Below are 13,416 nucleotides of genomic sequence, written 5' to 3'. Positions count from 1 at the left end.
ACAGTCACCACCACCGCCACACCAATACCATTACACCCATCACAGTCACCGGCACCACCACACTCATCAGTCACCAGCACCACCACACTCATCACAGTCACCAGCACCACCACACTCATCACAGTCACCACCACCACCACACCAATACCATTACACCCATCACAGTCACCGGCACCACCACACTCATCAGTCACCAGCACCACCACACTCATCACAGTCACCAGCACCACCACACTCATCACAGTCACCACCACCACCACACCAATACCATTACACCCATGACAGTCACTGGCACCACCACACTCATCAGTCACCAGCACCACCACACTCATCACAGTCACCAGCACCACCACAGCCATACTCCACATCACCACCACCACCACCACACTCCACATTACCACCACCACACTCCACATTACCACCACCACCACTGCACATTACCATCACCACCACACTGCTCATTACCACCACCACCACACTCATCACACATCTCAATAGTCATGTATTGGTGATTCAGCTAATATTAAAAAGAAAAAATATAGGGTGATCATTGTTCTGTGCTGTCCGGTCTCGTGAGCTGCAGGAACGGCTAAGTCTGCTCTTGTGAGGAGTGGACATGTTTTGGTAGGTTCATGACATTACTAATCAGCCATGTAGTCAGTGGTTGTATAAAGGCAGACACTGTAAATCATGAAGAGGGTTACGGGAAGTAGAAAATGGTGCAGGAATGTTGTTGTTGCCCTTGTTGCTTAACCTTGGTCTGTCTGGCTGAGCAATGCCATCAATCAAAGGTAAGCAGCTGCTTCCGTGAGGCTGTACTACCGGTACAACACAGTACGTACACCACATAGGGAAATGGCACCCCCTTGTGGTAGACAGCACCTCACCAGGATTAGACCAGAGTTCTTCCCTGTGGCAAGGTGCAGGGAACATGAAGTGGCTTGACTCCTGGGTGGACATTGCAGATGCTTTGCTCCACCCAGGGTACACAGCACCACCACGTGCAGGCTTCTCATCAACATCAGTAATACGTTGTAAACACTGGCAGTGCTGCTGGGGCAGTCTTTAACAGCACATGGGAGTTGGCTTGCACAATACATGGACCCCTTGTACTGTACATTGCATTACTTAGTACAGGTTCTACTGTACTTCAAATATGGGTAACATGAAGAGATATTTAGATAAAGAGAGTACTTATTTATGGACTTGATTGTGTTGCATTTAACATGAAGAAAGCGTAATTAACAGAACCGGTGTTTTTACAAATATGACCTCTGTAGAAGTATTGTACTATACTGTATACTAAATATTATACCATGATAAGTAATGATAAGAATACTGTGGTATGAGGTATGTAACAGTACTCTTATAGGAAATATATTTGAGAAGTATATAGCATGTTGAGTAACCTTGCAGAAATGTTGATAAGTACCTCATACACTTAAGGTGTCCTTCTGCCACAGAAGTTGATGGCTGCTATACTCACTAAGATGGTACTGTACTTCATTCCTCCTGTAATCCATGTTGTTTTTCAGGGAGTGTTGACTCAGTGAACTGTTTTGTCAGTCTGGATCATCTTGGCTGGTATGGTACTTAGCTAGTATTCAGAAGGAGGGAGATGCCTCGGCTGTTGTAACAATTTGAGTGGTCCCCTTTCTTCTTGTAGATGTTTACATTATCAGAGGTAAGCCATTCAGATGGAATATGTTCTCAGTTCCAGATGGTCAGTATGAGATTACGGAGGTGCTGGTGAAGTAGCTGGCCACCCTCTTTGATCAGTTCAGATCGTATGCCATGAGGAACAGGGCTTTTGTTATTTTTCAGAGATCAGATGGGCTGAACAGTTTCTGCAAGTGTAGGTTGAACATCAAGATCTGCCACTTGAGGGGTATTTGGGATGTTATCAAGGATATTATGCTCCACTGGCCTTCTTTGATTCAGTAAGGTGTTGAAGTGTTGTGCCCATCTTTCTAGGATTGCTTGCTTGTCTTTCAGGAGCTCTCCTTTGGCTAACTGAACAGGGTTTATTTTGTGTTTGGTTGGCCCATAGATGGTTTTAATGGACTTGTGGAACCTGTGATGGTCATTAATTTCAGCCAGTCTTTGCAGCTCTTTTGCTGGCTCAGTTCACCATTTGTTTTCCATGTCATGCAGTTTTTTCTGGGTTTCACCTCTGAGATTCTGGAATTCAGTTTTTAGGGTTAAGGAGCTAGAATAAGTCAACTAGTTGTTATATATGCTCAATTCTTCATTGCAAGGAGGTCATATATGCCTTCAGCACTTTCACCAAACCAGTCTTTATGGTGGCAAGTGGAGAACCTGGTGTTTCTTCTGCAGTGCTTTGAAGCTGTGTCTTAATGTTTAGCTACTGTACATCTACAGTAGATCTGTTGCATTGTTGTTTGGATCAAGTGGTGGGCATTGAGAGAGACGTGTAATAGTGCTGCAGAAGGTATTACACATTGCCACATCCTTTAAGCTACTACAGTTTAGTTTCTTGGTGGATGGTCTGTGGCACATTTGTGGGCATATGACTGAAGGCAGTTTGGTGACTATAAGGTTATGGTCTGTGGAGCACTCGGACCTCTCATAGCTCGGGTTATAAGAACTTTCTTCAATCTCGCTGCCTTATAATGGCATAGTCAATTAGGTGCCAATGTCTAGATCATGGGTGTGTCCATGTGGATTTGTGTTTATTCTTGTGTTGAAAGATGATGCTGGTGATGATCAGACTGTGTTCTGAGCATAAGGAAAGCAGTCTAAGGCCATTACTGTTCATGGTACCGTTGCCATGGCAGCCTCTGCCTTGCCAGAGGTGATTATCTTTTCCTACTCTGGCATTAAAATCTCCAAGCAGGATCATTTTGATGGTCAAACTGTCATAAAAGGAACCTGGCAGTGTCCTCAGAATCAAGTGTTGGGGCACAGGCACTGATGAGTGTTGCACATTGGCCTTTACAGAGTGGTATGTGGCAGGACATCAGCCTCTCTAATATACCTGCAGGTGTTTCTTGGATATTCTGTAGAAGGTTGCTTTGGACTGCAAAGCCAATACCATGGTTTCTTATTCCCTCCACAAATAGGTATACCCTTATGCTTCTGTAAGGTTGTCTTCTCCTTAGAGGCGAGTCTAGGACAAGGCAGCATTGCCAGTTTTATATCTTTTCAGTTCATGGGCAATAAAGGCATTTCTACAGCGTGGTCTTGTGTCGTGGGCAGTATCAAGCAAGGTTCGTAGCAAGAGTCAGAGGGATTCTTTTGGTTTGTTGACCGCATTGTGGGATGCATTGTCAGACGTGGTTATTTGCCCAGGTGGTGCAGAGCAGCAAATGTTTAGGTTACCTTTTCTAAACCCCTCCCTGTCAGGGGTAAGCAGTTGGGGATCCGTTTCTGGCTGCTTAGTCGCACTGGATGCTGCCAGAGGCATGATCTGCTCCTATGTCATCATGCCAACGATCTCTGAGCCAATGCCTCCTATGTGCAGGACTTGAGCTAGTGACTACCAGCCACATCCATGACCTGTCACTGTCACCCTGTCCTGTCGCCATCAGTCTTTTGTTTTGGTGAAAGATGAGTATAGCAATGGGCTTGTGTAATGAATGGATTTGGTGTGATAATGAGGATGCACAGTCCTTACCACCATGTGACTTGGCCCTTTCCAGCCTGTGATAGCGACATGAAGATTCACGACTACCATTTACTGAGCAGGGTAGCCGGAGTCTGCCAGGAGCTCTTATCTGTCAAGCCCCACCTGCTGTGGCCGTGGGACTCCACTCACGGATTTTATGTTTGGGGTTTACTCCCGTAGCCTTGACCCAACCAAGGGCAGTCCACAAGGCAATGGACCTGGGAACACAGCCTGACCCCTCCAGCATGGGTAACGCTGTCCTCCTGAGTAAGGGGGGGATCTCCCTCTGCTGGTACGGTCCACCAGAATTACAGGGCCTGCAAGCACCCTACTATGACAAGGTGGTTCCTGTGAAGGGTCTTCACACACACACACACACACAGTACATTTTATTCTATCCCCAATTGATTTGTATTCATCTTAAGGGCCTATAGATTTGGCCATACCTCCCCCTGTGCTACTCAGTTAAAATTTTTCATCTCTATGTAGCCGGTGTGACTGTAAGTAGACAAGTAGGTAGTAGTAGTTATAATAAGCAGAGGTAATGGTGATGGTTGGCGGTGGATTGTAGTAGTAGCAGCAGTAGTTATAGTAATAACAGTAGTAATGGTGGTGGCAGTAATGGTAGTAGTGGTGGTGGCAGTAGTAGTAGTAGTGATGGTGGTGGTGGAAGTAGTAGCAATAGTAGAAGTAGTAGTAGCAGCATTTGCAGGTGCAACCCCAGACTCATCTGAACATTGATCTTGTGGACTCCGTGCAGAAGTTGCCATCTTCTGCAGGTCACCGTCCTACTTTCGGGGGATAAGGATGTGTTAAACGATTTTTATTTAAACAGGCACTAGAACATCTCGGTTATATCGGTGCCACCACCTGAAGGCGTCCCTCTCTAGCATCAGATTGTCAATTGCAGGAAGAATAAAGACAAGAAAAAAGTTTCAGCACTCTGGTGCCCTAACATTTCTTGCAAAAGAATATAAACAATATAAAACTGATAATTTTCTTTGATAGTGATTAACTATAGTCGGTTTGTTTTCGTCTGAGGGAACTGGGCCACTCCTACACCTCAAGTAAGTGATCTTGGATGTAACACCTGCTCCGAAGCGATTTATTTTGCACAGTGCAACTCCAAATATCCTATTGTTTATTATTGATGCAAACATTACCGATATTAAAGCGACATTGATAACTTACAAGCGAACGTCAAGGAGTAATAGGCAAAATATATCTATTAAGTAGTGCTAGACCTTGTGTTACGCAGCCATGCATGTACTACGTTCACGAGAATACCTCTTGAGGGTTCGCGCGAATTTGTTTTTCTAGTTGCCAACGCTATACAGTATATGGGCATCATTCCAGGTGGTTTTCAGTCAGAAATCGATAGATGTATGCGGCATCGGTTTTCCCATATCGATTGGAGAAGGGTAGGCTGTGTTGTGGTACTGACTACCGTGGGAAAATGTTTACAAGACAAAGCATGACGTCAGTGTTGACCAAGTGTGTATGTTCGCAAAGGGTGAACTCGGCTTGAAAGTTAACCGTGCAAGATACTGTCGGTCTCTGAGCAGTTATACGCAGTTAGACAGAGCTATATATATTGAAGATATATATGCATTTGACATGATTAGAGGGAGGAAGGATGTTAGTAGGGCAAAGTAATTATCGCTTAGACGATGGGATGGAGAACAGATATGAGATAAAGTTGCGAATAAAAGGCAGAATAAAGAGACACGACGACGAATGTTAAGAAATAATCCAATTTCACGAGTAGGATCAATGATAAAAATGAGACAGACTAAGCATATATCATAAGGGTTAATAAGAATCATCGTCCAGACCTCTTTTCCCACCTGTGGAGAGGGTGAGAGGGTCCAGAGACCAAAAAGATAAATAGTGATGGGAGAAACTAAGCTTTTCCAGTTGATTGGGCCAGTCTCATTCGCTTACCATTCAAGATGGCAATTGATGTAATGTGAAGAGGGGCCGAAAGACCTCTAATGGCGAGATATCCGAGGGCGGGGCTGGTGGAGGTGGATCGATAATGGCGTTGGGAATGACAGCTGCTGTGGCAGACGACAGAGCTCCTACCACCGCACACACCCCAGTCTTGTGCTGTGTGGTGGAGTGGCGAGGCTGCTCACGCTCCCCGGCCTATGCACAAACCCGCACGCTGGGAAATGAGGCGACACAGATAAAACCCTCCGGAGAAAATGCCGCTGCTGGGAGGGTGTAGGTGAGAGAGAGGAGGGTGTGGCGGGCGAGGAGGAGGGAAGAAGAAGAGGAGGAAGGAGGAGGAGGATACGTCAAGCAGCAGCAGCAGCAGCAGCAGTGTGATGTCTCGTGCCTTTGTCTAAACTGTTGTGGTGGTTGTGACGGGGGTGTGTCTCTCAGGCTGGCTCAAACACGCACAAACACACCTTGACTGCCACTATTTTTACGTGCAAAGGAGAAGAGAAGGGGGCTCTGTATCATGTTGTCTTTTGTTTTTGTTTACCTGTGCCCATAGTTCCAGCATTTTTATTGTTAATTTTTCAGCTGTGATTATCTCGACCCAGGAATGTAAAAACCAACTCAGAAGTAACGTAATTTGGGGTCGTGGGTAAATAATACGAGAATTTGACTGGTTTTTGATGCGTATTTGCACTGGACGCCATCGTATTTTCCCACCCTCGTAGGCCTTATAAGTTAGATACCCACACCCACCCACCCACGCCCTCTCCCACGCCCGTGTGATGGCTAGCGCTCCCGGGCCGCCCACCAACATGCAGCAGGGACAGCAACAGCAGCAGGGACAGCAGCCCAAGCGTCAGACATCATGCAAGACCAAGAGCACCTCAGCAGACTACGCCAATGTCAGGACAGAATCGACGCAGGTGAGGCAGAACATTTATTTTTTTTAATTCTGTTGTACTTATTGTATTTTTAAGTAGTGTTTTATTGTTATCTTACTGTTGCGTATTTTTATTGTATTTATTTTTGTATTTTTCGTATTGTATATTGTATTTTTATTATTAATAGTATTTTTATTATTGTAATTTCATGTATTTAACTATTGTATTGCATTGTATATTATCAGATATTGCCGTTTGGGACAAGTCACCCTCTCCCACCTTTTTTTAGCTATGTTGTATGAGTTAACTAGCGGTTGGGTAGGTTAGGTTAGGTTACATTAGATACCAGTCACGAGATCAGGATAAAGAAGGTAGGTCATGTTAGATAGGTTGGGTTAGGTTAGTGTGCGTTAGGTCACGTTTGGTCAAATTAGGTAGGTTGGGTCAAATTAGAAAGGTTAGGTTTGATAGATTAGGGCGAATTAGGAAAGTTAGCATACGTCAAATTGGTCACGCTAGTAGGTTAGGTTAGGTCAGGTAAGAAAAGATAGCCTACGTTAGACTGGTCAAGGTTAAGTTACACTGGTTTAATTAGGTGCGGTTAGTTCCGACTCTTAACCCCCTCAATCATTTTAATGTATTTTACGACTGTCCCCTCATATTCTGAATGTTGCACCTCATCTTTAGCGATTTATTTAGCATATTACATTAACTTGATTTTGCATATAATAGAAATCGCTTACGGTAGTCAAGAAAAAAACATCAAAATTTTCAGTTTCGTCCCGTAATCTCCCACTTTTTTCTTTGTCCTTGTGTGTGTGTGTGTGTGTGTGTGTGTGTGTGTGTGTGTGTGTGTGTGTGTGTGTGTAATGCACGACTTTTATTCATTGGTCTCCATGCCGTAGTGTGGAGACCCATTTTATTTCCTCTCTCTTCTTTCTTTCTTCCAGTATGTATTCTCTTTCTTGTTTCTTCCATTGTGGCCCCCCCCTCCTCTCTCTCACACACACGTCTATTTTCCGCTGTGTTCACTCTCTTCTTCCATTGTATTCCCTCTTGTCCTCTTTTCTTCTATTGTATTCGCTCTCTTCCTGTTTATTCCCTCTCTTCCTCCTTTCTTCCATTGTATTCCTTCTTCCTCCTTTCTTCAAATGCATTCCCTCTCTGTATCCTTTCTTCCATTGTATGCCCTTTCTTTCTCCTTTCTCCCGTTGTATTCCCTCTCTCCTTTCATCCATTGTATTCCCTCTCTTTCTCCTTTCATTGTATTCCCTCTCTTCTCCTTTCTCCCACTGTATTTTCTCTCTTTCTCCTTTTTTCCATTGTATTCCCACTCTTTCTCTTTGTTCCACTATTTCCTCCCTTCCTTCGTCCAATGCATTCCCTTGCTTCTTTCTTCCACTGTATTTCCTCTCTTCATTCTTCCTCTGTATTTCCTCTCATCATTCTTCCTCTGTATTCCCTCTCATTCTTCTTCTTCCATTGCATTCCTTCTCTTCTTTCTTCCACTGTATTCCCTCTCTTCTTTCTTCCACTCTGTTCCTTCTCTTTCTTCTTCCACTGTACTCCCTCTCTTCTTTCTTCCACTCTGTTCCTTCTCTTCTTTCTTCCACTGTATTCCCTCTCTTCTTTCTTCCACTCTGTTCCTTCTCTTCTTTCTTCCACTGTATTCCCTCTCTTCTTTCTTCCACTCTGTTCCTTCTCTTTCTTCTTCCACTGTATTCCCTCTCTTCTTTCTTCCACTCTGTTCCTTCTCTTTCTTCTTCCACTGTATTCCTCTTTCTTCTTTCTTCCACTGCATTTCCTCTTTCTTTCTTCCACTTCATTCCCTCTCTTTCTTCTTTCTTCTGCTCAATTCCCCCATTTTGCAGTGACTTCCCTTAGTTTCTTTCCTCCTCTTCCTCATCATCATCATCATCATCATCATCATCGTCATCATAGTCGTCGTCGTCGTCATCATCATCATCACCATCATCATCACCACCATCATTATCACCTCCAGACGATTTAGTTAACTGGATAAACCATCTTAGGAGCCAAGGTTAAGGTCTTCATTAACCTCTTAAAGACCTTACTTCTTTCCCCAAGCTGAATGAAATCGTCTGAAGGTAGAGAGAATACATTATAAATACATCAGGTAGAAAGGGTTAAACCTCATTGTCCTCATGTATGTTACTGGAGAGAGACGCCTTAAAGTGGTGACACTGATTCTCTCTCTCTCTCTCTCTCTCTCTCTCTCTCTCTGTCTTGCTTTAATGTGACACTGATTCTCTCTCTCTCTCTCTCTCTCTCTCTCTCTCTCTCTCTCTTGCTTTAATGTGACACTGATTCCCCCTCTCTCTCTCTCTCTCTCTCTCTCTCTCTCTCTCTCTCTCTCTCAAGGAGGATGGTGAATTGCAGGAGGGCAACTTCAGCCTGCAGTCCACTGGGTTATTATTTCAAATGAACCAGGAGCTGCAACAATTACAATTATCCTTCCATGTGATATTGATGCGGTGTCGATACTATAGTGCTTTTACTCTAACTTGGCCCAGATTTTCGTCATTCTGAAGCTTATATCACGTAGCTCAGTGGCAGAAAAACAGTGCTACGGCTCTTCATCCTTCCCATAGCACTTCTTCTTGACTAGCACCATACTCCAGTGTTAATCTATTACCTCAAATCAGCAAGGATGATTAAATGAGGGCAAACTTAGAACAGATTAGAGTAAAAAGACTAAAAACGATAGCTTCTAAATAATATGCTAGAGGATGCTGAGATGTGAATTGCGGAATAAATCGGTAAGAAGCAGGTGTCACGAGGCCTTCTATGCTTGAATTAAATGAATACCCGGCACCTTGCTTTTTACTCTATTCATCCTTCATCCATGCCATCGTGTAGCGTGACGTCCATTTGTATTTACGCCTGGCTGTTATTTTATTCAGCGTTAGAGATTTCTGTTGTGGTAGGTGGGGGCGTTCACCATCCACTCACTCAATCCAGCGCTTCCTTAGTGTGACTTTGCGCTGTGACGAACCATATGGCTTCTTTTCGGTGATATGCAATCGTAAGGTGACTCTGCACTGAGTGACAAGCTAAATAGTTTCTTGTTATCCAGGAAACCATTCACTGCGGTGGATGATAACCATGTAACTAAATATGTCGCCTGGTGGTGTAGTGGGTTAAGGCGCTTCAGCCGGTTGGAGACAGTAAAGGTTTAGCCTACATTAGAGGGATGGGATAGAGTTTATTGCCAACATAATGCCGCTCAGGAGAGAGAAACTGGTCACCCTTGCTTTAGATATCAGGACTTAGTAGCCTAGTCCCGGACCCCGACGCCCCTGTTGTAAAAAAAAAAAAGGGCTGGATGATGGATGGATATCTTGTATATATATGGTTTTCTTGGGCAATATTTCCTTTGTTATTTTGGCCATGTGGAGAATATGGAGAATGAGAGACTGACTAGAAGAGTGTATGTGAGTAAGATGGAGGGGGAGACCAAGGATGAGATGGAGGGATGAAGTGGAGAAGTTCCGGTATATGAGAGAGGGGTGAGTGAGCTGGAGGGAGGGCAACTAAATAGCAGGGGACAGGCGACATGGAGGCGTTTGTTTGTGGCCACCCCTTACAGGATTAAGGCGTCTGACAATGGATAGATAGATAGACAGACAGATAGATAGAGTTTATTTTCGCCTTGCTGTAGTTCTTTCACCTTTACTTGGTCGAGGTTTTCATCCTTTGTAGTTTGTCTCACGTGGCTCAGTGGCAGAAAAAGACAATACCGCGGCTCTACATCCTTTCCATAGCACTTCTTCGTGACAGGCATCATATTCTAGCGATACGGCAATCGATATTTACAGACAGTTTAATACCACACTACAGCTCCATATCCTTCCCGTAGCACTTCTTCGTGACTGTCACCATGTACTAGTGTTAAGTTATCGTCACATCTCAGTGGCAGAAAAACTACCATTTACATCTCTCCCACAGCACTTCTTCGTGATTTTTTTTTTTTCTCGTCTAGCTTTATTATCACTTTATTTAATTTTCTTTCTTTCGTTATTAGTTTCCTTATTTTATTTTATTTTCGTTCAATTTTATTTTTCTGATTTTCGTTCAGTTTATTGTCCAGGTTTTTGTTCGAATTTTTTGTCACTTATTTTCGTTCCGTTTTCATTCGTTCAGTTGACTATCTTCCTTTATTTCGTGTTCTTTATTTTCCAGACTTTTGTTTCGAGTTTTTCATTTATTTTCGTTCGGTTTTTATTTATTCTGTTAACTACCTTCCTTTATTTCGTTGTTTTCTTTATTTGTTTTGTTTATTTTCATTCGGTTTTCATTCGTTCAGTTGAATTCTTCCTTAATTTCGTTTTCTTTTCTGTCACGCACAGCCACTCTTCCTTGCTCAACAGACATCCCTCTCGCATCCAGCGCTCTCTTCACACTGTCCATCCATCCTATTCGTGGTCTTCCTCTCAGCCTTACACCTCTCACATCAGATCTAGTTATCTTTTTCACCAATCGCTCATTATCCATTCTCTCCATATGCCCAAACCATTGCAACACCCTCTGCTCAACTCTACCAGCCATCTCCCGAACAACTCCAGTTCTCCTTCGCACTTCATCATTTCGCACCCGATCCATACGCGTCACTCCACACATACTCCTCAGACACCTCATCTCCATTACATTCAAACTTTTCCTCTCTGCTACACCCATATTCCATGTTTCAGCCCCATATAACGCAGTCGGTACCACAACACCCTCATACAGCCTTCTCTTTACATCCATTTTAAGCGAACGACATTTAAACACTTTTTTCATTTTCGTTCAGTTCTCTTTCATTCATATTTTCATATCTTTATTTTCGTGTAATTTTCTTGACTCCATTTCTTTTCCTCGATTATTTCTTTGATTCTATTTTTCTTTTTTAGTTTTTCTCATATTTTCTGTCTTAATATTCATGTTTTATTTTCTTCGTGGATTTTTTTTGACATGTTCCAAATATAAGTGACCTGAACTACTTTTAAAGGTCACAGACTTGTTTATGGTGCCAAAAATTCTTACCTTAAATACCTTCAATAGTTATGGCGATGTTTCCTTATTGTGGCTACACCAGAAGTAAAAGGTAGCTAGTTTATTATTATTATTATTATTATTATTATTACTACTACTACTACTACTACTACTACTACTACTACTACTACTACTACTACGGTACTACTACTACTACTGCTACTATTATTATTACTATTATTATTGTATATTATTATTGTTATATATATTGAGAGAGAGAGAGAGAGAGAGAGAGAGAGAGAGAGAGAGAGAGACTATTTTTATATTGTGGGGGAGACTGAGGGGAGAGAAAGTGGAGAGAAGGGGAAGGGTGAGGGGAGGAGGGAGGGTGGAGGGAGAGAGGGAGGGATGAGGGGAGAGGGAAGAATAATAATGAGTGGAGAGAGAGAGAATTTTTGAGTGTGTGTGTGTGTGTGTGTGTGTGTGTGTGTGTGTGTGTGTCTTTATGCGTGTATGCGTGTGGGTGCGTGTACGTGCTCGGGGAATTGAAGAGAGAGAGAGAGAGAGAGAGAGAGAGAGAGAGAGAGAGAGAGAGAGAGTTTTACGTTCTGGCATAGGCTGGCTGCCCTGAAATGTATTAGTTAAAGAAGGGAAGGGAAGGGTGGAAGGGAGGGAGGGTGGGAGGAGAGAAAGGGGGAGAGGGAGGAGAGGGAGGGTGGGAGGAGAGGAAGAGGGAGGGTGGAAGGGAGCGAGGAAGGGAGGGTGGGAGGAGAGGGAGGGGGGAGCAGAGGAAGAGGGAGGATGGGTGGAGAGGAGAGGGAAGGGGGAGGAGAGGGAGGGTGGGAGGAGAGGAAGAGGGAGGGAAGGATGAGGAGAGGAGTGAAGAAGGGAAGAGGAGGTGGAAGGGAAGGGAGAGAAGGGTAGGGAGAGAGAGGGAAGAAAAGAAGGGGGGAGAGGAGAAGTGAGGGGAAAGGAAGGGGAAGGGAAGGGAGAGGGAAGGGAAGAGAAAGGGAAGGGGGAAGAGAAATGAAGAAGGGAAGAGGAAGAGAGTGGGGAGGAAGGGGTAGGATGCAGAGGAGGAAGGGGGGGAATAGGAGGGGAAAGGGAAGGGGAGGGGAGAGAAAGGAGGGGGAAGGGAAAGCGAGGAAAAGGGAGAGAAAGAGATGATTGAAGGGAAGGGGAGGGGGAGGAGGAGAGAAGGGAGAAAAAAGGAAGATTGAAGAAGAGAGATAAGGAAAGGGTGGCTCAGCGACTTAGAAGAGAAGGAGGAGGTGGGGAGGGAGGGAGGGAAAGGGGGGGAAGGGAGGAGGAGGTGGGGAGGGAGGGAAAAGGAAGGGAAGAGAGGAGGAGGTGGGGGGGAGTGAGGGAAAAGGAAGGGAAGGGAGGAGGAGGGAAGAGAGGGGAGGAGGAGGTGGGGAGGGAGGGAGAGAAAAGAAAGAGAAGGGAGGAGGAGGGAAGAGAGGGGAGGAGGAGGTGGGGAGGGAGGGAGGGAGGGAAAAGGAAGGGAAGAGAGGGGAGGAGGAGGAGGTGGGGAGGTAGGGAGGGAGGGAAAAGGAAGGGAAGGGAGGAGGAGGGAAGAGAGGGGAGGAGGAGGTGGGGAGGGAGGGAGGGAGAGAAAAGGAAGGGAAGGGAAGAGAGGGGAGGAGGTGGGGAGGGAGGAAGGGAAGGGAGGAGGAGGGAAGAGAGGGGAGGAGGAGGTAGGGAGGGAGGGAGGGAAGAGGAAGGGAATGAAGGAGGAGGCAAGAGAGGGGAGGAGGAGGTGGGGAGGGAGGGAGAGAAAAGGAAGGGGAGGAGGAGGAATAAATGAGGGAAGAGAGGGGAGGAGAGAAGAATGGGGAGTAAGGAGGTAGGGAGAGAAGATGGGGGAGGAAAGAGTGGAGAGAGGAGGGGGAGAGAGAGAAGGTAGAAGGAGGGAGGATGGAAGGGAGGGAGGAAACGACAAGGGGAGGCGAGGGAGGAAGAGAA

General features: G+C 44.9%; 1 protein-coding gene across 1 annotated transcript in view; it reads left to right on the top strand.

The window, feature by feature from the left end:
- The first annotated feature begins 6,357 nt into the window (after positions 1-6,357).
- ssp6 (PDZ domain-containing short spindle 6) overlaps positions 6,358-13,416 on the top strand; it is a 21,659-nt gene continuing 14,600 nt past the window's right edge. The window contains exon 1 of the mRNA XM_080270697.1: positions 6,358-6,498. Coding sequence (XP_080126823.1) covers positions 6,358-6,498 — 141 coding nt within the window. The remainder of the gene's footprint in view (positions 6,499-13,416) is intronic.

This window comes from Coenobita brevimanus, chromosome 42 (assembly GCF_032717465.1).
Source record: "Coenobita brevimanus isolate Jiangsu-jjx chromosome 42, ASM3271746v2, whole genome shotgun sequence".
In the NCBI taxonomy this organism is placed as follows: Eukaryota; Metazoa; Arthropoda; class Malacostraca; order Decapoda; family Coenobitidae; genus Coenobita; species Coenobita brevimanus.
The sequence above is the reverse complement of the archived record's forward strand: the minus strand, read 5'-3'. Positions and strand labels throughout refer to the sequence as shown.